Source organism: Hippocampus zosterae, chromosome 6 (genome assembly GCF_025434085.1).
Source record: "Hippocampus zosterae strain Florida chromosome 6, ASM2543408v3, whole genome shotgun sequence".
In the NCBI taxonomy this organism is placed as follows: Eukaryota; Metazoa; Chordata; class Actinopteri; order Syngnathiformes; family Syngnathidae; genus Hippocampus; species Hippocampus zosterae.
In genome coordinates this window covers 20,044,184-20,070,035 of record NC_067456.1, presented here as the reverse complement: position 1 = coordinate 20,070,035, position 25,852 = coordinate 20,044,184, and the positions used below count along the sequence as shown (strand labels likewise).

Here is a 25,852-nt window from a genome sequence, read left to right as displayed (position 1 = left end):
CGAGGACCTCATGCTGCCCCCAGCCGACCGGAACATTCCCCATCCTCGCCCTCCAAAAACTGTTGAGTCCCGACCCCGCGCAGAGTCCCCCACGCCTCGGCGAACTGACTCCCGGCCGGGACACACCGGGAGACTGGAACTCGAGGGGGAGATATTTGAGGGGCCCCGGTCGCGGCGGGTTAGGGCTCTGATAGACTCGGGGGCTGATGGTTGTTTTATGGATACCGACTTCGCCGCTGACCTGGGCTGTTATGTCGAGAAGTTGGCCGATAAAAAGCGGGTTTGTGATCTCGATGGACGCCTCCTGGGGGTCGTGACGCAAAGAACAGAACCACTAAAACTAAAATTATCCGGTAACCATGTTGAGCATCTACGGTTCTATTTAATGCAGTGTCGTAACGCTCCGGTTATTCTCGGCTTGCCCTGGCTCAGGACTCACAACCCCGTAATTTCCTGGGAGCGTCCGGCAATAGAGAGTTGGAGCCGGAACTGTTATGAACGTTGTTTAGGATCAGCCGTAGGGCAGCACGAACGTGCCGGTGACGACATCCCCGAAACTATCTGCCTTGACGGAGTGCCAGACTGCTATCATGACTTGCGTCAAGTGTTCAGCAAGGATCGCGCACGCTCTTTGCCCCCGCACCGACCCTACGATTGCGCCATAGACCTGCGGGCGGGCGCTCCGTTGCCAACCTCACGGCTGTATCAGGTGTCTAAACCCGAGCGCGAGGCACTGACGGAATACATCAACAGCTCGCTCGCTGCAGGTCTAATTAGACCATCGCGATCGCCGTTAGGTGCGGGGTTTTTCTTTGTTGGAAAGAAGGACAAATCCCTGCGACCGTGTGTGGATTATCGGGGTCTGAACGACATCACGGTAAAAAATAAGTATCCGCTACCATTGCTAGACTCCGCCTTCGCCCCTTTACAGTCAGCCACAGTCTTTTCAAAATTAGATTTACGCAGTGCCTACCACCTGGTTCGCATCCGGAAAGGTGACGAGTGGAAGACTGCTTTTAAGACCCCGCTCGGCCATTTTGAATATCTGGTTATGCCCTTCGGGCTGACAAATGCCCCCGCCGTTTTTCAGAATCTCATCAACGACGTGTTGAGAGACATGCTGAACATTTTCTGTTTCGTCTATCTTGACGATATTTTAATTTTTTCCCAATCAATTCAAGAACACAAGCGACACGTCAGACTGGTATTGCAGCGTTTATTAGAGAACAGGCTCTTCGTCAAGGCAGAGAAGTGTGAATTCCATGTACCTGTCATCTCCTTTCTGGGGTTTATAATTGAGCAGGGCAAGCTGAGAGCAGACCCCACCAAGACGGAGGCGGTGACGAACTGGCCGACACCGACTAACCGGAAGGAGTTGCAACGCTTCTTGGGGTTCGCTAACTTCTACCGTCGTTTTATTCGCAACTACAGCCAAAAGGTACTCCCGTTGACCCGTCTGACGTCCACAAAAGTCCCATTCAAATGGGATTCGGCTGCGGGGTCGGCATTTTCCAGCCTAAAGGCCGCATTCACAAATCCCCCGGTACTGCAACATCCTAACCCGGACTTCCCGTTCGTCGTAGAGGTGGACGCCTCGGATTCGGGGGTCGGGGCCGTTCTGTCCCAGCGTTACCCGGTCGACCAGAAATTGCACCCCTGCGCCTTTTTCTCTCGTCGACTCAGTACAGCAGAGTCCAACTACGACGTGGGCAATCGTGAACTGCTAGCTGTAATCGTCGCCCTACAGGAATGGCGCCACTGGCTCGAGGGGGCTAAGGAACCGTTCACGGTCTACACCGACCACAAGAACCTGGAATATCTCCGCTCCGCTAAAAGACTCAACCCCCGTCAGGCCCGGTGGGCACTATTCTTAACCCGTTTTGACTTCATCCTCACATACTCTCCTGGTTCTAAGAACACCAAGCCCGATGCCCTTTCCCGTCTCCACGACCCCGTGGAGAGGGACCGGTCACCAGAGACCATCCTCCCGACCCGGTGCATCGTGGGGGCGTTGAGATGGGAGATCGAACATAAGGTCCAGGAAGCCCTGGATGGTGTCCAGGTCCCGGCTGGATGCCCCGCAGGGAAGTTGTTTGTACCCCCACCTCTGCGCTCGGAGGTGTTGCAGTGGGGGCACGGGTCCAAGGTGGCCTGCCATCCTGGGGTGAACCGGACTGTGCATCTCGTCACCCAGCGGTTCTGGTGGCCGGAGCTTCGGAGGGATGTGGTGGACTATATCAATGCCTGCTCCGACTGCGCCTGCGGCAAGGCCTCACATAGGCCTCCGGCAGGACTGCTCCAGCCATTGCCCATCCCTCCTCGACCTTGGTCACACATCGCCCTGATTTCGTCACGGGCCTTCCTCCATCACGTGGGCGGTCGGTCGTCCTCACCATCGTGGACCGGTTCTCTAAGGCGGCTCATTTTGTTCCGCTGTCTAAGTTGCCGTCTGCACTGGAGACCGCCGACCTCCTAGTCCAACACGTCTTCCGTCTCCATGGGATCCCGGTGGACATCGTCTCGGATCGGGGGCCCCAGTTCGTGTCCCGCGTATGGAAGCGGTTCTGCCGATCCCTCGGGGCCACGGTCAGTCTAACCTCGGGATACCACCCCCAGTCCAACGGACAAGCCGAGCGTGCCAACCAGGATCTGGGAGCGGCCCTCCGCTGTGTATGCCTGCGCAGTCCCTCCTCCTGGGTCGACCACCTACCGTGGGTGGAGTACGCACACAACACCCTCGTCTCTTCAGCCACTGGTAGGTCCCCCTTCATGTCGGCCTACGGGTATCAACCGCCGCTGTTCCCGTCCCAGGAAGGACAGGTGGAGGTCCCGTCTGTGCAGCATCACCTCAAGCGAGCCCACCGCGTATGGAAAGAGGCCCGAGCTGCATTGGCCCGCACGGCGACCCGGAACCAGCAAATCGCGGACCGTCGTCGGCGCCCGGCACCTGCTTACGTGGTAGGGCAGGAGGTGTGGTTGGCTACGAGGGATCTCCGCCTGGCCGGCACGTCCGCGAAACTGGGGCCCCGATTCACTGGACCGTTCGTGGTCGAGTCCATCGTCAGCCCCGTCACGGTCAGGCTCCGGCTGCCGCCCGCCATGAAGGTTCACCCCGTGTTCCACGTTTCCCTGCTCAAACCAGTGGTTTCCAGTCCCTTGGCTCCGCCTTCCACTCCGCCCCCCCCTCCGCAGGTCGTCGACGGTGACCCGGTGTACACGGTTCGTGCCATCCTGGACTCTCGGCGCAGGGGTAAGGGGTTCCAGTATCTGGTCGACTGGGAGGGCTACGGGCCTGAGGATCGTCAATGGGTGCCCCGCTCCTGGATCCTTGATCCGTCCCTTCTGCGCGACTTCCACGCAGCTCATCCGACCAAGCCGGGTAGGCCGCCGGGAGGCGTCCGTTGAGGGGGGGGTACTGTCACGTCCCGTGTTTGCCAGCAGGGGGCAGGCTTTTCCTGCCTACCGCCGACACACCTGTCACCCATTAAGGACTGATTACACAGGCTTTATCTTTGTGCTCGGGCAGTTGACTTACTGCCGGAGTATTCAACGCCGTGCCAATTCTCTCGATTACTGCCTTAATCTATTCTTTGCTGTGTAGCCTTGTGGCTGTGATTGCGCGTTGTTAAATCTAATCTTATTAATTCCTATTGTAGCCAACTATATTCCTTGCCGTTTTCTCGCAAGCGTTTTCTGTTGCTTCCTTTTATTCCTGGTCCTGATTTTGACCAGCGTTTTCTGTTTGTTGCTCCCGGACGGGTATTTTGTGTTTTGTATTAAAACCCATTTGTTCTCGGACCATCTTTTCTTTGTCTGCTATTTCGGGGATCCACCTCATTATCTTGTTGTGCACGAAGCGATCATTTTATCGCTTCGGGCACAACGTGACAGACAGTGTTCTATAAATACAGTTGAGTTGAGTTCAGTTGAGTTTAGAGTTATGTCTGGTAATATTTTGGAGAAAATCCTAATGCAGACAAATCTGCAAACAGTCATACTTACTACTGTACTGGTATTATAGTGTACACACCAGGTCAGTTGGCAATATGACTATAATTAAACACCACTTCCATACCTCATGTATGCGCAAATGGTTTTAATCATATCCATGGGATAGTGAAGGTTAGCTTGTTGAAAGGAGCTGTTGATTTTAAATGATGTATTGTTTGATTAACTTCATAATCAATGTGGATGTTGCTCTCCTATTTGCCTTTCAACACAGGGTGGAAGGCCGTACTATGTACTGATTTAGCATAGTAGCTAACATTTTAAAACCTTGACAATTTGGAACCCGTGTTACATTGTAATACCAACGTTGATTGTTTCATTCTTGTTTACGTGACTGTAGGGTACCATTCGAATCAGTTTTGCCAATGAAATCCATCATTTGTTGTACCTCAGCTGACCCCGAGTGTGAGAGCCAGATGGGTCCAATCAAGGCAAGTCACTAAAATGCTGCATTGCAGGGCAGAGTCGTTCCCACACATTTCTCCCAAAAGCAAAATTGAAGGCATGTTAACCAGCTCTGAACTCATTGTTAGTATTTATATCATATATATACACACCTCACACCTATGTGTTTGTAGGCACATCATGCTAGTTTTGTTCATTCCTGCTTCCTGCTCAATTCCTAAACCTCCAATCGTGTGTATGTGTGTGCGCGTGTGTGTGTCAAAGTGTGACGATTGATGGCCCACACTCTTCAGCTTCCTTCCTTTCTGGTCCAGTTGTGTCACACACATCAACACACGTCGCTATAATGGATGGCGGCAGACAGCTTCAGCAGCTCCTGCTCAGGCTCGGGCAAGCAAACGGACCGTAACTTCCTCCACATGCAAATAAAATCTTACATTTCAATCATCTTTCAATAATCTTTTTCATTATGACCTTGAAATGGAGTGCTCATACCACTGCTGTTCTTGTTCTGCCTCAAAGTCAGGCATACACTCGTTTTTTAATAGTGTAGCAGCTTTTTTTTTTCGAAGAACACATGGACTGTTTTGTATTAAGGTTTATACATTAAATTCGACCAGTCGACAACTGGTCTGTATTACTTCTGCATTATTTTTTAAAACCAAAGGTTGACTAAGCGCTATACATAAGACAGTGAAATGCTTACTTTTTTTGGAGGCTGGCTACGTCTCGTCATGTGCAGGCCTCACTAATTATAACAAAATTCACCGTAATGGTGAGTTGTATTTTTAAATATTTGTTTGCATTTGTTTCTATGCCAGTCCATTGAAAGATGTCTTTCAGTAAAACCGGTCCATATGATACCAAAAAAAAAATGTTAGTGTTCGCTGTATTGTGCTGAAAAAAAATGACATCATTGACTTTGAGTCGAGCTTCATCACATTGATGTTTACTACAAAAGATTCAAAACGCCACTAGATATCAAACAGAAATATAAACTATATACCGGTAGCATATGGTACAGACAAGCTTAGGTGTTTTCAACTAAGCAGCATCCTGAGCTTCCTCCTGTCAAGCTGGAATGGTCTGAATGAGACTGAGAAGGAAAGACATAAAAAGCAAATGTGGGGAGTAGTACCAACAAAGAAAGAGAAAGGAGTGGGAGGATAAATAGAAAGAGAAAGAGAGCACAGTGGAAAAAGAGGGAAGAAAAGAGAGCAGCAGAGAGCCAGAGTGCAAGCAAGTCCTGCATGTGTGTAAGTTCCCAGCCCTGTCAGGGCCTTGTCAGCCTGTGATTTATGGCACCGAGACTGGGAGCAGTCTTCGCTGCCAGCTCAGTATTGTTACAACTGACAGCTAATGAGGCCAGACTGGCTTTCAAGCACAGCACTTAACAGAGGCCTCCATCTTCTCCACTCACCAGTGTTCTCTACACTCTCTTTCTCTCCTCCATTTATTTCTTCTTCCAGGGTGGCGGCATGCAGCGTGCGGAGCTACAACAATGCTTCCGGGGGTACAAGGAGAAACTTGTCAGGCAGCCTTAGATATATGAACGGCACTGTGTAATTGCCATATTCTCTCTCTCGTCTGTGGGCTATGAACCAGAGGCTCAGCACAAAAATAAATGAGGACGAGGTCATGATTTAAACAAAGGAATAGATGAACACATTTGTGGCAGATAAACCCTCTCTACTCTTTGACCTCTTATCTCATTGTTGGGAGCATCATCTTTGCAATGATTTCCTGAACGTTCCAGTATTTATCAGTCCTGGTCTGGTCTGCATCGTACCCGTTTGCTATAATCACTAGCAGTCTCTGTCAGAGCCACCCTCCCTCTCACCATCCTCCCTCAGCCCTTAGTTTCATGTCACTCGTGATTAATGGCACTAGGGCCCCGGCGTGGCTTACGCTGCCAGTTCCACCGATGTTCCCTTGATACTTAATGAACTCTGACAAACTTCTTTTTCCTTGCTCTGTTGTTCCCTTTCTCTACCCCAATCTCTCCAACCTGTTTAAAATGCAAAGCACAGGGCCATGGGCACACCTTGGGGTTAGCTCTGCTTCTCTGTGAATTTCTCAATGTCAAAAAGTAAGACGCCATTGCCATTTTAAGTCAAGGCCTCAAGGATTGCAGGGATAAATACATAAAGTCCTTTTTTTAAATAGAAATAAGGCAAAACTGCCCTTTCTTTTCTGTTAATCAGAACCTTCCCTTAGTTGCTTATTTGATTCAGGTGTTACAGCAAACACCATGTCAGTGAAATTTGGAAATAATTAAAAACATCGGCTGGGCAAAGCACTATGCAGTAAATTTGTCATTGTTGTGACTCCTTTGGCTGAGCCCCATGACACAATATTGTCTGGCCTTTGTCGCCATCTGCTGTTTCTAGTGGGTAAAGCATTTACTCCGTATGCAAAAAAAACAAACATTGTAAACCTGTGAGGTTCTGATCGTTTCGGTCATACGGGTGTACAGTGCTACTACAGTAGTGATGGTATATTATTATTATGACTAGGCTATACTGTAATTGTTTTTTATTATCATTTAACCAAAGAGACTGCAATAGCTATCAATACTAGATGTCGATATCAAATGCTTCATACACTTCATTGTATCATTATAAATGACAATATCATGCAACCAACTTTACACAAATTATACAAATATTATTGTCACGTATTTAGATTATCCATATTTAGTGTAGCCATTTCCGTCCACATACTAACAATCAACATCTTAAAAAGTAAAAACTCGTATGCATGTATGTATGTTTATTTGTGAAATGTATTCATCTAATTTGTAAATGTTTAGTTTTTTTCCACTAGAGGCCGGTAGCGTTCATAACAGTCCGTTTGAATCATACGAAGAAGATGTTAGCAGGTGTTTGTGACCTCCTCTCGTGTTTAGCATTGAATTGGGCCAAATAGAAGGTAAGAACTTCATCGAAAGGCACACTTGAAAGATGCTTACGATACGATAATGCATACGATAAGTGCAGCAACTGCGATCTCAATGTCAACTCATTTTAAAGACCCTCTTTGGAGTTGTTTTGCTACTTGGAGCGCTAGTCAAGCTCAATAAGCATTTGGCTACAACATTCTGATCTAATCTTGACGTAAAAGACAAGGCTGTGACCGCAAGATAACTCTCAGACATGCACTATTATGCCCAACAACGTCTATTGCGCGCCTTTTAGTAAATCAACTTTAACTGAACGCAACTCCTGCTGTAGCTCGGATATACGAATTGCATCAATTGTTTTCGAGATTTTTAGTTGTATCTTTGATCACTCATGTGTTATCTCGTTTCCCCGCGTCATTTCCCCGCGGGAACACGTTAAAATCACTTTGGCAGAACAGTGCGAGCTAAAATTTTGTGTGATGCAGGTTCATCTTCGCTTCAAATGTATTTTATGTGCATAGTTCAATGGTTACGTGGAGCCACTAAATTGAGCTGTGGTGTGTTCTATTTGACAACGCTGCCACGCAGGAGTTTGATGTCTTTTTTTCAAACACAGGTGGAAATTTAAATGTGCCCTTTTTTTTAAACCACTGACTAATGGAACCAATCACCAACAGAGACCGTTCAACAAACATGCACAATCACCACAGCCAGAATTAATCATTAGCATCTTCAGAGTGATTGGCCTGAATTGTAGAGTATGTTTTCAAATATATTTGATCACCCTGGCTTTTCACAGTTGAGGCTCGATCCGCTTTAAGGTTGACAAGGTTATTGAATCCCGGCTAATGGCAGGATTAGCCTTAGCTGAGTGCAGATAAACAGTCACCATGGAGCCAGTATATGTGCAGCTGTTCGTTGCCTCATGTGTTGCTGAGTGAATGCAGGTCAGAAAGTCCATTTTGGGTGGGGGGGTCCTGATTGTTTTCTCCTTATTTTGAACATCACACTTGAGCTCGTCATTCATGAATTAATACATGATTGTTTGTCTATTTTGCTTTCCAGGATGGCACAGTTGGGTGCCATATTCTCAATTATTGTTGCTCTTACTGGAGCAGCACTTTTAGCTTCTATGCACAAGATCGATGAAGGTCACACAGGAGTGTACTACAGGTGAGTGTGCAGGGCTTTCGGCTGTTCTATGTCTGCAAAGCAGTTAACCTGCTTATCTGTAAAACAGCCATCTGCTTCAAATCTGTTTGCCAAAGACATCTTAAACATCTTTAGTAAGGCATGTTTCAAATGCCCAACTGTGATATGGCTTTGACAGTTTTCAGGGATGGACTTTTGAATAAAGATGCTTCAGCTTGCACTTTGCACAGTTCGCCTGGCACCTATCACGGGCTACTATACTATGTACTATGGTGGAAACAAATCCTCAAATAATGCTCTAGGCATTTTTTCTTACTCGGGTACCCACTCATTTACGTGTACACTGCCAAGAGGAATTCAAGCTAACCACAGTAACAATTGTATGACAGTAACACGCCTCTAACCCAGTAAAAAGGCCAACTTTAAAGTAAACCTTACCTTACCAAATAATATATGGGCGTCAATGCCTGGTTACGTTTGGATTGTTTGCCATCATAAACTCTTGCTAATGAGTTCAACAACACAATGAAATATCGTTCAACCACTTTAAAAACCCCAATTTGATCACACTGACACTGTATTGTAAGGCACCAGTGGCCAGCACTTAGCGATGACTCCAGCAATTGCAGTGTTCAAGTGCTCTATATAAGGTGGTGAGAGCTGTCTGATTACTATTCAAAGGCAGTAGATGTGAATGACTCTGCACACTTTGATGCTCACAGCCTGATAGAGTTGCCATTCCAACTTTTAACAAAGCAGGCTAACTGAAGTGTGTTGTTTGACCCTCACAAGGGTCGCGGGGTTGCTGGAGCCTGTCCCAGTTGTCCTCCGGCAGTAGGCGGGGGACACCCTCAATCGGTTGCCAGCCAATCGCAGGCAAACAGAGACGAATCAAACCCTGCACCTGTGCACTGTGAGGTTGATACGCTAACCACTTGACAAATATTACAATTGAAAATCAAGAGACTATCACTTTTGGACTTTCCTCGCTTGCAATGCATGTGTACCTTCAGGCCAACCAAGCACACTTTTTTGGCCTGGCAACAGGCTGTAAAATAAAAATGTAAACAATTTTTTTTTCCAATTGTCCTTAATTAGCAATTTAAGTTGATTTCAGTATGAGATTGTCTTGGTGATGTCTGTAGCAACAATTTTTGATCTAGAGTCTGGAACATGTGACAAGACAGACGTTGACGCTGTAACATGCAGCTGGGAACAACTTCAAAAATAAAAGCATGCCTCTGCATTGTTGTCATATTTTGTTTGGTAATTTAAGGTTTACTTTGAAGTTGGCCTTCTCACTTTACCGTAACAATGTTGAAAAAGAAATGAGGGTTACTTATTGGAAGGTACTGCACTGACTTGCACTGAGGTGTAGTAAATGATGCCGATGTCTTGCTGCCTTCAGAGGCATATTTTTCCTTGCAAATTTGCTTCAAAGTCAAAAATAGTTAAAGCACTAAAGGCACTGGGTTTTTGTGGTTCCACTGTCCCGGTTCATCACAATTGAAAAACATGTTTGTTTTATAATCCCTCGCTAGGATTCCTGAAATGAATGTGTTTGCAAAACAGGGGAGGAGCTCTCTTGACCACCACGAGTGGACCTGGTTTCCATCTCATGCTTCCATTCATCACCTCCTACAAGTCTGTTCAGGTGATACAAGTAAATGTGTGCTTCAAAAATGTAATGCATTGTACCACAGTCAAAAAAACAACACTTCAAATTGTCAATGAAAAGTTCTGATTCCAAGCAAAACTGACCGTATTTTTGGACTATAAGTCACACTTTTTTCCACAGTTTTGACAGCTCAAAACGTGTTAATTGGATGGACGGACGGATGGAATGCATTTTAAATTTTTGATAGACTGTCATGTCTATGTAAATTCCATTTTTGTATCGTGTGAAAATAATGTCCTATAGTTGCGCTGGCCCCCTTGTCTCATTAGTGTACACTAGACTGCTATGAAATGTGATATTTAATTTAAAAAAAAATTAAGACGGACAAGTTGCAAGAATGAAAACTGTAAAGTCTTCTTTGAAACAGAGCATAAGTGATCAAAATGAAATGCGGTTAGGCAGCCGTGATACGCTTTACCAAGTTGCCAACCCACAGGTATTGCGTTTAACCGCTTTGAGTTGCAGCTACGTGTTGCAACTTGACACGCTCTTGACACTTTTCCAGTGGCAAAAGCAGATACTGTGCGAGTTGAGCATTATGATTTGACGGCTGTATGGATGGCACGAAATAAACCAAGATTTATCAAAGTGGTGTTGGACTGCATTATCAACACATTGGGTGGAAATTCATCTTCAGAGATTTTCTTCCATTCACGAAAAAAACATATCATACCATATTAATGGTCATATTTGATAGTAGAAGTTTACATTTACACTGTTCAAGGGCATGTTGTTGTATTATCTTTCCACTTTGGACGGGAAAAATAAATTGTTGAAATGCAACATAATGCCATTCATGTCCATGATCGGTGTACGTAAACTTCCGTCCACAGCTGTCTGTCTGGACCACTTGGTTCCCTCCACGTGGTCGATGTCATTTCGTTCGATATGTCCGAAAATAATGCATTGTTCTTGTCCTGTAGACGACGTTGCAGACAGATGAGGTGAAAAATGTTCCTTGTGGCACTAGGTAGGGGTTCTGTTTTGTGATGCAGTCCACGGTATCAAATTGACGTGTTTCACTAGTGTTGCATGACACCAAGTATTCAAGAGGCTATTAAACTGTGTCAATAAAATGCACTGGCATCATTCTTAGAGGAAAGGTCCACTCAAAAGTCATAAAAAACTCCTTTCAGTGGTGGGGTGATGATCTACTTTGATCGCATAGAAGTTGTGAACTACCTTGTTCCCTCAGCAGGTAAGCAATAAAACCAGTCTTTGATTCCTCAGAAAATCAACATGTTGCGTGTTTGATGTCATGTTGCTTTCCCCCGACAGTGTTTGACATCGTGAAGAATTTCACTGCGGATTACGACAAAGCCTTAATATACAACAAGGTTCACCACGAACTCAACCAGTTCTGCAGTGTTCATTCCCTGCAGGAGGTCTACATCGGCCTGTTTGGTAGGTACGAAAAGTGACAAGACTCCCAATAACAACTCCTGCTTTAATAGAACATGTCGGAACAAGCAGCATGACTGCACCTCAAAACGGCCCTTATTGTTAAAAAGAGGAAATGGACACATTTACGCTGACGCTCTGGTATCTCCAAAAAGCTTCATGCTTTAGTCCACGTACTGGTTGTCTACGTTGTTGCTGCTGCGTAGTACTGGTTTGTGAAATCATATTCTCACCTGCACTCCCACAATCTCCTCTTCAGACCAAATCGACGAAAACCTGAAGCTAACATTGCAAGAAGATCTAACAACTATGGCGCCAGGTCTCATCATTCAGGTACAGTGAAAATGGCCACCAGAAAAGCATGATGACCCAAACACACATTTAGTTTTTGTTTGTATTAATTTATCTATCTTTGTATTGTCACAATCTACACTGCCGATCAAAATCTGTTGCTGAATTTACATTTCCAATTTCATTGTTTTTACCCCCAGACTATGTAAATTGTCTTCCCATTTTTAGTTTTGTTTTGCAGGACGCTGATGATTATTGAATAAGGCCGTTATGTAACAAGTTGAGCAATGTTATAAAAGTGGGGTCTGATGCAGCTTATTGTATTGAAAGGGAACACCAATTTGATGATGTCATTGTGTCTCTTGGAGCTTGTGGAATTTCAGAGGCCTTGGGAAATAGAATCATTCTGACTTCCTGTGTGCTTCATCATAGTATAGTATAGTATAGTCATAGTAGTATCAACACAATCACTGATCAACACACGAAGCTGTGTCCCGACGTTACGTTAGAATAATTCTTTTTGCCTGTCATGTTGTATTCATCCTTCAGAGCATTGCAGTATGATTGTGAAATATTTTGGAACTTCTTTACCTATACACACAAAAAAAAATTGTGTAGTTCTCAAATGCGCACCCGAGGTTGTTGTTTGCTGGTCTTTTTTTTTTCACCAACCCACCAATCTCATGTATGAACTTCAAGAATAATGGCACGTCTGAGCAAGTTTTATTCTTCACATGCGTGGATAGACCATTTCCATTTTTATTTCCTAATTTGATCTTAGTTTTACTGTTTGGTGCTTTCTACCATCTTTGTAACTGATTTATTGCTTTATTGTTGTATACAGTATATGTTAGTTGCTCCATGTACAGCACTTTGTATGCTGTACATGCTTTGTATCTGTTTGAAAGTGCTCTATGAATACAGTTGAGTTGAGAATTACCACCACATACTGTATATCAGGGCAACAAAGTGGCAGCTTATTAAAACAATATAATTTATTGTTTTATAAAAATGCACAATTAAGTTGCATGGCCTATTCAAAAAAGGAAATGAATGTTCCACCACCCACTGGAAGGTTGGGATCTCACACGTTACTTGCCCATAAGCACAAATTTTGATGTACTGACTTACCGACGGGCTCCTGCAAAGTGTTCATCAAGGTGTCTCATGGCGATTGGAGCTATTAGCGGGGAACTAATGTTTGACTATCATTTGAACCCCTCACAAGCTTCATGTCCGCTTCGTACAACATTGCATTCGCGTCACTGTCATTTAAAAAACGAAAGGCATTTAGCCTTAGTTAGCTTTCACAACCACTGGAAAGTCCTTTACTATCCCCACAGGATCAGTCATCAGCATTTTTTTTGGGGGGGGTGGAGTCGAACAAAGAAGGCCCCTAAGACCCCATAGATAAACACACATTTCATTACTTAGTGTTACACTTTGCCTTGGGTTTTATTACTCTGGGCCTGAAGTTTTCTATAAATAACCAGATTCGGTTGAAATAACAATTGCTGCGCTTTCTGGGAAGCCAGTAATCTTGTCACATTGAGGATCTTGAGCTCCTACATCTGGATTCCTTGACATCTGACTTTGCTTATTGGGGTGAGCACTTTTTGGGCTTGAAGAGCTAACCCATCTTTTCTGTCTGGTTTTGTATGTGTCCTCCATAGGCAGTACGTGTTACAAAGCCCAACATTCCAGAGAGTATCCGCAGAAACTACGAGCTCATGTAAGTTTTCTTTTGATTACTTTGTGAACAAGGAACATTCCCTCGACCCTTGACGTTGTTTTTGACCCTCTCCTAAACGGATGTTCTTGTCACTCGCAAATCTTCCGCAGGCGACCTAACTACATTGTTCGTGTCAGTCTTTGAACTTGTTATTTTGACTTGAGCAATCACCAACGTGTGCTCTATTACAGCAACTGTAAAATGCGTGCCTCAACCCTCACACAACCCTCCACCGAGAAAGGCAACATCACTGCCAACTTGGTAACTTGCTTTGTTTGGGTGTTCAGACCCTTCTCACACCTCGTTGTCCAAAAAGCGACAAGCAACAATTTTTGTAACTTTTCCTGGTGATATTGGAGATTTTTTTTTTTTACTTTCAATTTTCACAATCAACAAAATATATCATTCCACAACTGAGAAAACAAAACAGTCCCCTCACACAGATGAATAACAAATATTGCACACCATGACAAAAATACAGATATCAGAGCTCAAATGGTCCCTGACACACCCTCCTGCTTCAACAGAATAAATAGAGGCCAGATAGGGCATCGCTTCTTTCCATCCAAAAGCAAAAACATCCGTTGTAATTCGAAGCCTTGCGGTCATCTGTTCCAAAACCTGTCTCGGTCTCTGTCTCCACTGTCTTATCGTCGGTGTAGTCGCAGTCCTTCAGTTCAGAACATTTTCTTGGCAATCATTAATAGAATATCTCCAAGCAAGTAAACCACGGGCATTAAAGGAATATTTACCTTCACAATATTTTCGATTTCTACCTTAACACTTTTCCCTAATGCATGGGTGTCAAAACTCATTTTTGTAGCGGGCCACATTATAGTGACGGTTTCCCCGAGCGGGCCATCATGACCTTGAATTTTGTGAAACCGTAGAAATGTTTGATCATCTCCACATATTACATATTCAGCGCACAACAAATTGGTGGATAACTAGTTTAGAAATCGGAAGTCAAGAATAATGGTTAGTTCAGCCATTGGTGACCTTAATGTAATAAGTGCGTAAGGAGATAATGATTGCAATATCTCTATGTAATGATGGATTACGTTTGACTATTTGAAATGTTGCTTCAGACTTTAGCAAGGATCATGGAAAAGTTGACATGCTTGATTTGCTCTCCCGGGCCCCACAAAATGATGGGGCGGGCCAGATCTGGCCCCCCGGCCTTGAGTTTGACACCTGTGCCCTAATGTTTCGATTTTTGGACAGTCCCAAAAGATGTGTACGGAATCACCAATCTCTCCACAGTTCCTCAAGCAGTTACCACTCCAGGGTGGCCTTACAAACAAAGCAATCTTAAACGGATTGTCAAAACGCCTCATTTTTCATTTCCAATCAAATTCTCTCCACACCTCATCTTGAATGACAGCATTCGGGTCCAATTCCCACTTTTCCTGGATATTTACTTTATTTAGTCAAGTGTCATAAGAGATCCTTCTATATAATTGAGGAAGGTTTTTCTTATTTGGAGCCCTTGTCTCTACCACAGAAATGAAATACCGTATTTTCCGCACGATAAGGAGCACCTAAAAGCAGTCAATTTTCTCAAGAGCCAACAGTGCGCCTTATAATCCGATGTGCCTCCTTGTCACGTCCCGTGCCCGCCAGCAGGTGGCGGACTTTTCCCTCCGCCAACTGCACACCTGTCCGTAATTTCGGGCTGATTACCTGCCTTTATTAAGAGGCTCCGGCAGTCCACTCACTGCCGGAGAATTCCACGCCGTGCCATTGTTCTCTCGTGCCATTTCCTCGATTGTAGACTACTCGTTGCCTTCTTGCCTTGCGGCCATCACTCTTGTTATTCGCGTTAGTCTCTAAATTGTATACATAGATATTACCTAAACAGTACTTCCTCGCACTTTGTTTTTTCAGCGAGCGTTTTCGGTTGTTTCCTTATTTTCTGGTCCTTATTTGACCAGCGCTTTTTGTTACCGTTTCCCTGTCGGGCTCTTTCTGTTAGTCATTAAAGACTCTTTTGTTTTTCTGACAAGATCTTTCCGTGTCTGCTTTACTGGGAATCCACCCCTTTATTTTGTTCTGTACGAGGCGATCTGTTCATCGCCTCGGGCAGAACGTGACACTCCTATAATGATCACAATTTTTTTTTCTTGGACGTAGTATTTTGAATGTTCTTTGTTACAGCTGCAGCGCTCATGAAAGCGCTGAATAAAGCTGGATTGTATTCCCTTTAGCGTCGCTCCATCTAGTGGATCCATAATGCAACTGCAGCCACAATTGTAACTTCTATGCGCCTTATAATGCGATACGTCTTATATATGGATCAATATTCTGATTTATTGGACATGGTATTTTAAATGTTTTAAATGCACTTTTTTACGACTGCAACGGTTGGAAAAGCCCTATATAAATAAACCTGTATTGTATTGTATTCCCTAGTGGATGCATGTTGCAACTGCGCTCTATATATGAAAACTGTTTTAAAATAGGCCATTCATTGAAGTTGCGCTTTATACTCCGAAGCACCTTATAGTGCGGGAAATACGGTACTTTCACTTTGTTTGGGTTTCTACTGACTCTCGCTCTGTCTCTCTATGACTCATAAGATAGTGTCTTATTTGGAGGTATCTGGATAGATCATTTGACTCAAGTCCAAATTGCTGTCTTAGTTGTGCCTTCAAATATCTGGTTTATTATGGTAAGCCTGCTAATGGCCCATTTTTTGGAATCTGGCATCCCACGATGATGGGGAGAAATTCTGCGTTGCCCATAATCAACACACATGTTGAGATCGTTTCTGGGCCCCCTAGTCTTCTCTTTATGGTTGCCCCCACTTTAGGAGTATGTTTCATCCATTCATTCTCAGTTTTGCTCCGACTGACCGATTTAATATCCATAAAAGGCAATACATCGGATGATGTCTCCTTTTTTTGCATTTTGCTCTATTTTAAGTCACCCAGTTTACTCATCTTTAGTAAACGAAGGCACTATTGCAATCAATCGTGCAGGCCAATAATAATGTTTTAGGTCCGTTAAACTATCATCTCTCTAATTCTTTGCCATAGTCAAGATGTGAAGTCGTATTCTAGGTCTTTTAATCTGCCAAATGAATTTAGAAATTAAGTTATTCAGTGTATAAGAAAAGGAGATTGGTCCTCTTATGGGTAAAGACAAAAAGACTCAAGGGAGTACTTTTTGGTGTTCGGGGGGTTTACTGTCTCTACTCTGCCAAATAAAGGAAGAGGTTTTGTAGTTAAAATAGTTGGCCTTGAACAATTGCAGAGGATGGCGAGTGAATTCCCAAATGGCGAAATCATTGTTTAGAGCAGCGATATGAAAGTTCCGGATTTAATTGTACTGTATTAAGTGTGCTGGCATTAAAGTGGATGTTTCATGAGAATGAAAATATCGGTTGCAAAAAAGTGTCATTTTGAGAGCTGACCCTCTCTCATCTGTTATCCCTTGTATCTGTTCATTTTGCCGTATAGCCTCTGCCCGAGGTTCGATACTCATTGCGAAAAGGATCAGTGACCATGAACTCTCACTTTTGATTTCAGGTCTTTGTGAAGCATGTCAATCCAGTCAAATATTTTTCCAAAGCCCATTTTTAAGAAGAAAGTGTCGGTCTACCCTGTCAAATTCCTTTTCTGCATCAAGGTTGAGAAGCGTTAAAGATGTCATCTTTTGCTTCCATTGATCATATATTTAAGACTCTCCGTATATTATTTGTTCTCTGGCGCCCCATCATAAATCCTGTTTGATCCGCTTCGGTGAACGTTATGTATTTTTGTATTCTGGCTGCTATGATTGATGTCAATATCTTAGAATCAACACACGGGAGACTTATGTGATGATGACTGGGACATTGCAGGGGCTCCTTCCCTTCTTTATGCTGGCTCGGCAGATCTCCTGACTTTAAAGCGTAATCGTACACTTTACACAACAAGGGTGTATGAGGTGACTCGTAAAAAATTCTATTCTCTTTCAAAGCCATCTGTTCCTGCTGATTTCTTTTTTTATGTAGTTATTGCTTCTTTAACTCATTCACTCCCAAAGACGTTTTTAAACGTCTTTTCAGACTTGGTCCAGAATTGGCTGGTACTGAATGTGTTTATCTCACCTTTGCTAATTGGCTCTGCTAATTTTGTTGCTTCCTTTATTCGTTATACTAGTCATTTTCAGGGGATTCCAAAATCCGTTATCATCATCTTTCTGAGATTCTTGAAGCACGCTTTAAAACAGTTCATCGTATTTTGCAAATGTCTGTGATATGTCTTTTGGGTGTATTAAAATCTGTTTTCTGGGTGTTTTTGTGGACTCTGCGATTAGATTGTTCCTTCCGATTGTACCATCGACTGACTATATTTCCCATTTTGTCGTATTTTCTACTTAGAAACTTCAGGGCCCTGTCAGCTTTAGCAACATCTCATCCAGTTTCAGGCTGGCCTCTTTCAACTTTTTAAGTATCTTGTATGTTCCCTCGAATTGTTCAATGTCATTCTCCAATTCAAGTTGTCTAACTAGCCTCAGTTTCTTGAGTCGGGATCCCAGAGATAACTTTTTTCCTTTCATTGTAGCCTTTCCACTGTAGTAACTGCCGGGCCGCGCGGCTATGTGGAGTTTGCATGTTCTCCTCGGGCCTGCGTGGGTTTTTTCTCCGGGTACTCGGGTTTCCTCCCAAATTCAAAAACATGCATGGCAGGCAGTTTGAAGACTGTAACTTGTCCCTAGGTGTGAGTGTGAGCATGGATGGTTGTTCGTCTGTGTGTGCCCTGCAATTGGCTGGCAACCGGTTCAGGGTGTCGCCCGCCTACTTCCCGAAGACGGCTGAGATGGGCTCCAGGATCCCCCATGCGGTCCTTGTGAGCATAAGCGGACCGGAAAATGAATGAATGAATGTAGCCTTTCCTGCATCCCTTAACACTGGAGGAGAGACGGTGTCAATTGTAGCAATGTACTCCTTTCGTGATGATCGCATTTCCTTTTTCATTTGTGCATCTCTTAAGAAAGACACGTTAGGTCTCCAGTATTTAACGGTACTGTCAGCTCCTCCATTAATTCTTACGGTAATTATCGAAAATTGTAATTGATCCAATCGTACTGCTTCTTACCCTGTGTATGTGGGGTTTTGGAATTTAAAAAAATAGTTTATTCTTAAATAACTTCCATGCACTTTTGACATGAATGTAAAAACTCTTGGAAGGAAAAGTCATCCACCAAACTCAACTCTCCCATGACGTTTAATAAAGCTTTTGACATTCTAGATGGGGAGTTTTGACATCGTAAGGACTCTTCACATTATCACAGTCCAGTAGCAGTGGCTTTCAACACACTCACGGCAGAGCATGTACCGGTATTAACTTTCACTTGAGGTTTATATATCATTCTCTCAACGCAGATATTTTCTTCTCGCGTCGGTGTGTCATTTCCATCAGCTGGGGAAGCGGAGGAAAGCAGTTGGAAAAAAAATTGATCCGCCCTGTCATTATTTTTATGTGCATATGTTCACCTGCTTGGCAAAAACAGCAAATACTTTGGAAAGTGAACAAATCAAAACCCGCAAGGCTTATCTCGACCCCCCCCCCCACACACACACACATTGGAATGGGTTTGTTTTGTTCAACCCATTCACTGTATTGCTTTGCAGCAGAAGGATGTCGCAAGCGCATTCCATAAAGTTTAATAGTGCATGCAGATGATTTTTTTACTGCATAAATTAACTGGGTTAGTCATCGCCGTTGTCTTTCTTTGTTCAATCATTCATGATGCTCAGATCTTTGCAAAAGGGGTTGGGAAGGTGATTGCAATACAGGCTTTTGCGTTTGTGAGGTTAAAGGCTTGTTTATATAGCCGGGGGCTTGACATGAGTAATCGACTCATTGTTAACCAATGACTGCATAATAAATTGTTTATTATTATTTGGAATGCTATGAAATTAGCAATTGATTGCAAGTGTGCAACGATATGTGATCGTTGTATAAGGTACCAACGTGAACAAAGTGGTATCGAGTCGTCCCTTGATTTGTTCACACACTGGCTATGCAGTGAAGTGTTTGAAATTTTGCAGTCTGGCTATCAGATGTTGCTCTGTAATCCGGGAGTCGACGGGAGTTCACTTTTATTTGAATACCAAGTTGAAAAGTTTGCTAATCAAATCCCGTACCCACACAATTAAAATATAGCAACGCTTCCCTTGAAGGTAATGAAAATTCATTGGTGTGTCTGTTGTGCGACTTTCATCTTACCTGTAAAACAAGCCGTAATGAAGTCACCTGCAACTGCAAGGAAGCACACAGAAAGTCAGAAAACTGACCTGGACCAGGAATTTCAATTATTTGTTTGATTTGAATGGATCAGGCCAAAAAGTTGACATTCAAGAATTTAGGAGTTGGGCAATGGTGACGTGGCTTCGAGTATAATATAAGATATCCTTTATTTGTCCCACACTGGGGAAATTTACAGTCTACAGCAGCAAAATTGGGGGGTAGAAAGAAGAAAAACAAAGTGTTTGCATTCCCAAAAATAAATGTTCGTTTCAATGTATCTTTGTTCATTTAAGTGCAATGCAAGTATGACCTCATACGTCTATTTGCATGTGTTGTGTCGGGATGAGTGAACACATGCACAGTCTTGAACGACAGTGAGGAATTATTACTGGCTATTTCCGTTTCAAATTGGGACAGCAGTTACATGCCTGCTTAAATTCTGCAACATTTTCCATTGTTGACATGGACAATCAGTGTCAATTCGGTTTGCTACAATTTCAGGATTTTTATTAGTCGTTAACATACGTTACTTGCAAAAAGTTATGGATATTTGTCTTTTGAAGGAAATTTCTGGATAAGGCTAAAATGCACTGGTGAACTTGATTGGACCTTCTCTACGTTTGAATGTGCTTGTCCAGCTGTTTGGTATTATGGTGCGTTTGCACAAATTGCTGTTCTTTAACAAAGGCCTAAATAACAAAAGTCACAATGGGTGTCTGGTTTCTGTATCGATCAATAAATTTGATGGTACAATTGGAATCGGTATGTCCCCCGTCCTCTTCATCCTGCCGGTCACATTTTCATATTGACCAGAAGACCAAAATGGAAATCTCGCAATTCGGCAACAGTGCCTCACTATCAGCATGTTCTCAATTTTAACAGAGACTGGAAGAAGCACTGAAAGGCACAGCAGTTGTGGCATTCTTGAAAATGTCTCCGACTCAAACACCTGGAAATCGTTTGGACCGACCTGCTTAAGCTCAACATTGATCATGAGGATTATAAATATTCATATTTCATGTTGTGCGATGTTGGTGGATGACGGCCTTGGTAGACACAAATTCACAATTGCACTTGTAGCCTACGACGTTCAAGGTTGTGTGATTTCCCCACAGGGAGAGCGAGAAGACAAAGCTGCTGATCTCCCAGCAGACGCAGAAGGTTGTGGAAAAAGAGGCCGAGACAGAAAGGATCAAAGCTGTGATTGGTACGCGTGCGATTACACTGAGCATAAATAATGTGACGAATGGAGGATTTCAGTGGAAAAGACTGACATTTGATGCTTTTGTCTCTCAGAGGCTGAAAAAATGGCCCAAGTGGCAGAGATCAAGTTTGGACAAAAAGTCATGGAAAAGGAAACTGAGAAAAAGATCTCAGAAATTGAAGGTGTGTATCCCGGGCTCTGACTTTGCTTAGAAATTATTTGGAATGTAGATGTATTTGGCAAGTCCCAGCAGGATCGGATCAGTTGCGATAAGGATAATGATGAATTTCATCCGAATGTGTGTGGGTGAGCCATTCCAACAGTCGTGGGTATCGTTCACACAGAGTCATTGATACATGTTGGGGCTTTCACCGCCTCTGCCTTCTTTTTCCGCTGTGCCAGATGTGCAGTTTCTTTGGAAGGTGTGATTAGTTTCGCAATTCGCCTGAATTAAAAACAAAAGAAAACCACTTTTAATGAGTGGGCACATGAATACAGTCATCAAGCTGAGGGATTCCTCGTTGGCCACTTGCCTGCAACGTAACTCCAGCAAGAAAACAACTTTCTACTTACCCAACTTCCTTCCATTCGATGCTCTTCTTAGATGAGGCCTTCCTGGCACGACAGAGGGCCAGAGCAGATGCCGAGTTCTACACTGCGCTGAAAGCAGCAGAGGCCAACAAGGTGAGAGAAAAAGAAGCTAAGCCGCACAATAACGCACCTTGAGGTGAGCAAGTCTCCTGCCACAACTCTCTCAAAGAATAGACACGGAGCTTGGGGGAGAAATAAATAATCATGCCAACGCCTGCGTTGGTAGTTAATAGAACTCGGCTGCAATTAAAACCAGAGAAACAGAAAGTGTTGTTTTTTTCCCTTGGGCTTTCCACGCTGTAGTCAATTGGTGATTTTATTTATTTATTTTTTAAGTTTCACCGAACTAAACACACACCAAGGGGGAACCCAAACTCAAGTTTTCAGGTTTGCCATTTTCATTGCGTTTCCTCTCTTGCAGCTGAAGTTAACACCTGAATATCTGCAGCTGATGAAGTACAAGGCCATCGCCGCCAATAGCAAAATCTACTTTGGGAACGACATACCCCACATGTTCATGGACTCCACTGGCAGCTCACTCAAGGCCACCGCTGCCCTGGATCTCGCGCAAGAGCAGATCTTGGAATAGCGAGGAAGGTACATCGCGACCTAGAGGACAACCCAGTTTGGGGGCGCTGGACTTGATGCTGGAGGGCAATGACTCCAAACTGCGGCGGGCAATTTTACCCTCCAGCCCAAAGACACGCTGACGACCAGGGTCATTTAAAAAAAAACATAATAATAATAGGTCTGTAAAATCTCAGAATGGGGCACTTTCAGGGCATACATGGCGGCATCATTGCTGGTGCAAAGGTTTTAAGAGGTAGAGGTGTGGGGGTGGAGGCGGGGGGAGTTTATTCCTGCACATTAAGTGCACACAGTTTATTTAGCAAACAAAGAACACCACTCCGACTCTGCAGTAAGCACTTGTGAATACTCGCAACATGACAAAAATATTTCCCACCGCTTTTAACCCGGTCCCAACAAATATAACTTGGCAGTTTTGTAATGCTCTTGTAAAATGACAAATTAGGTGAGGAACGTATACAGTCAAGTTCCATGTCAACTAAAGATATTGCAAATCCAAACTTTCAAGTGCAGTAGATTTTTGGAGTGGGGCTTCTCCTCTTATTTTTAATTACCGGTAATACTGCCTCCACATTTACGGTAATTCTTCACCAATTTCATTCAAGCAGAGCTTACACTGGTTTCACGTGTTAAGTTTCTCTGTCTCATTACGCAGCGAGTAGCATCTACTGATCATTGCTCATGCGTCATCAAGTCGATCAGACCCGATGTATGCCATCTTTTAATCTCTGAGACCTCACTCGAACTTGACATTTACTGGTTTCACAGCACAACCATTTTGAATTGGCCATCATCACTGGCATCTTTTGTTCCTTTTTGGGGGGTTTTACACTTCCGGCGGGTGCGTGTAGCGCACTGTGTGTAAACCTCATCTTTCATATTGATTGCGACATCCACCATTCGTTTTACACTTTGTGTATTCTTGAGACACTTGAAGTATGTTGGAGCAGAGCAATGCATTTTTCGAGCACCGGCAGACATAAAGAGTTTGTTCCCATCCAAACAAAATATTTTAATGATGAAGCGCTACTTGGAATTGGAAGGCCTTTAACTCAAAACTTGACTCCAGTTGATGGAATGGTGTTTGTGGGTCGTTTTATGCATTGCAAATTTTGATCAGGGTGAAAGTTCAATATGAGGGCACGTGTGTTCCAGTTCAACAGATATTGAAATACTTGGAACTTTTTGTGTTATCTGAGCTACTGTCGAATTTGTTTTGTCCAGAAGTACAGTATTTAGAAAATGACGAGAGTTTTATAGATACCATCTGCTCACAAAATGTTGACTTGCAGTGTTTGAACAAAGTGACACAAATAAATGGCAATCTTTTCTTTTTGAAATCTATTCAAAATTGCACTCTGACGTCAAGTCAAGTCTGAATCCCAAGCACGTCACTATGAACTGAGAAATGTTTGCGGGTGTGGGCGCGTGCACCTCTGCCTTCACTTTCATGTTCAGTAAATGAAAATAATGAGATGAGATCAGTCAGAATCAGACTTAATTGTGGAAGAATATTCCATATCCATTTCCAGTCATTTTCTACATGATCAGTAAGTTTGAAGCATTGGCTGACTGGGAGCAGAGATGTAACTCGTGGTTTGTGTTACTTCTGTTAGTAGTAACATGATCAATGAATACCAGTAAGACCATTCCGACCAATATGGACCTTTATAACAGCGCCCCAACACTGGCTCTCCCACTTTTGACAAATAGTGCGGATTTGGATCAGGAACTGTTTGTTACTTTCTCCGTATTTTCTCTTTCCATGATTTTGTCACCCATTTTTCTTGGTTACATCGATCCAAAGAATCTGATGGCCCGAACATTGTAAACGTTTTGAGACATTGTCGTGCCACGTCGAATCTGGCTTCCTTCTTCTTGTTCACACTCTTCCATTCATAGAGGCTTTATTTTATTTTATTTTTAAATGATGACATGACCTCCTCCAGAGTATTCCTGACTCCTAATGAAGTTGTGTGGACTTGTAGAAGACATTCTGCAATCATCTACCTCGTGGTCTTTAAGGCCTCTTGATGCCGATAAGAGCTCCATTTAACAAAAATAAAATAAAATATGCACCAAACGGTTGATTTTGATACAATTAAGGTTTTAGCTATTTTCTTCCTCTGTATGCACTTCTTACAGCTGAATGTTCATAGTCATCACTACCTGACATTAGCTGCAGACTTCTCTTTTCATTGTTTTAAAGTTACAAGAAAATGGCTGCACTTTGCCAATTTACCTCTTGTGAGTCACTTGTCCAGATTTTATTGAGCCCCTGAAAATTAATTTGCTCCGCATAAAATGGCTACGATTAATTGTGTGAATGCTGTTAACGTAATTCTGAATTTATTCTCACTATTCCAACTTCAATATATTCCAAATCTTGACGCCATGTTATTTTTTATTTTTCAAATGTCAAAATTTTTATTTTTCCAGAATATTTGTCATTCCACATTCTTCAATATCATTCCATAGCATTTGATATTATTCCACGTTTTTCATCACCAAAGTGCATATTTCCACCTATCGGCAACCTGCATATCCTTTCACGTTTCATGAATCATTCCATTCCATTTAATCTTATTGTATAGCATTCCGCGTCTTTTAATATCCTTCCACACCATTCCATATGTTAAGATAAGAAAAGTTAAAACTTTTATTCGTCTCACAATGGAGAAATTCCCAATTTTCCCATGCAGCATTTACACACACTTTCTCAAGAAACTGCAAAAAGTCGCTAAAAGTAGACTTTCATTCTGTGAAATCTGTTTTTATTTCTTCAAATCCAACATGGTACCTATATGTAAAATCCAAAGCCCTGTCATTGTCTAAACACTCATGGACCTTACTGAAACTTCAGGGTGAGGGTATAGAATCACCTATGATACGAGACGCGTTTGAAGTTGTCGTATTTCCGGAAACTTGATCTGATTTAATTTGCAGAGCATATCTGGTATCACAGTGAGTAGATGCGAGCAATTAAGATACGTGATACGTAGATACGTGGGCCATTGCAACTGCTGTTGTCGTAACTCAATGTACTGTATGTTACTGCCTCCGTTCTCTGGTGGTGGTCCAAAATGTCAAAAAAGTTGCCGTTTGTATTTAATGGGGAGCTAAAAGCAAGGATAAGGTTTATACACTGAATTCAAATGAAAATATCCTGTGACAATAAAAGTTTAAAAAAAAAAACAACCTGTGGATTTGATTGGTCAATTTCTGTATTGTCCCGACTGAATTGCATAATCTATTATTGTCCTGGTGAGATCTATCTCAGGGGTCACCAACGTGGGGCCCTTGGGCGCAAGGTATCTCCAAGAACCACGTGAGTAACCTGCGGGCCTGTGCCTACCAGTGCGGGGGGCATTGTGATTTTCTAGGAATGGTGTGGAAGTGATTAAAATGTGAACACTGCGAGAGAGTTGTAAAGGTGCTGCCGATTTATGTTTCCTATCATTGCCATCTAAAATCTCTTCTCATAAATGAATGTCATCAATGAACATAAAATGGTAAAGGGATGTTTTACTATTTTTTTGCAATTTTAAGCAGTAAAAAATGTCATAATTTGTCTATCAAGAATGTGACAGCTATATTTTTCATCTCAATGTAACACCTTTTTCAAAATGCATTTTGTCACTTGATGTAGACTGAAAACATC

The 25,852-nt window shown here is 43.2% G+C and overlaps 2 protein-coding genes across 6 annotated transcripts in view; one reads left to right on the top strand and one right to left on the bottom strand.

The window, feature by feature from the left end:
• The window catches only part of snrnp27 (small nuclear ribonucleoprotein 27 (U4/U6.U5)), a 193,561-nt gene that overhangs the window by 68,706 nt on the left and 99,003 nt on the right, over positions 1 to 25,852 (bottom strand). The window lies entirely within an intron of this gene.
• LOC127601612 (erlin-2-like) lies at positions 7,247 to 22,348 on the top strand. 5 transcript variants are annotated; one of them, XM_052067034.1, is made up of 12 exons: positions 7,247 to 7,344; positions 8,381 to 8,488; positions 10,040 to 10,121; positions 11,069 to 11,115; positions 11,282 to 11,343; positions 11,424 to 11,549; positions 11,806 to 11,879; positions 13,511 to 13,569; positions 20,924 to 21,015; positions 21,105 to 21,194; positions 21,617 to 21,696; positions 22,025 to 22,348. In XM_052067034.1, exons 2-12 carry the CDS (start codon positions 8,382 to 8,384, stop codon positions 22,190 to 22,192), a joined length of 987 nt encoding a protein of 328 aa, XP_051922994.1. In that variant the 5' UTR covers positions 7,247 to 7,344; position 8,381; the 3' UTR covers positions 22,193 to 22,348. The 5 variants fall into 5 exon arrangements, 3 of the variants coding, with proteins under 3 accessions (XP_051922994.1, XP_051922996.1, XP_051922995.1); XM_052067035.1 differs by having other exon boundaries at positions 7,294 to 7,344; positions 10,009 to 10,121; XR_007962595.1 differs by lacking the exons at positions 11,806 to 11,879; positions 22,025 to 22,348 and having other exon boundaries at positions 21,617 to 21,684.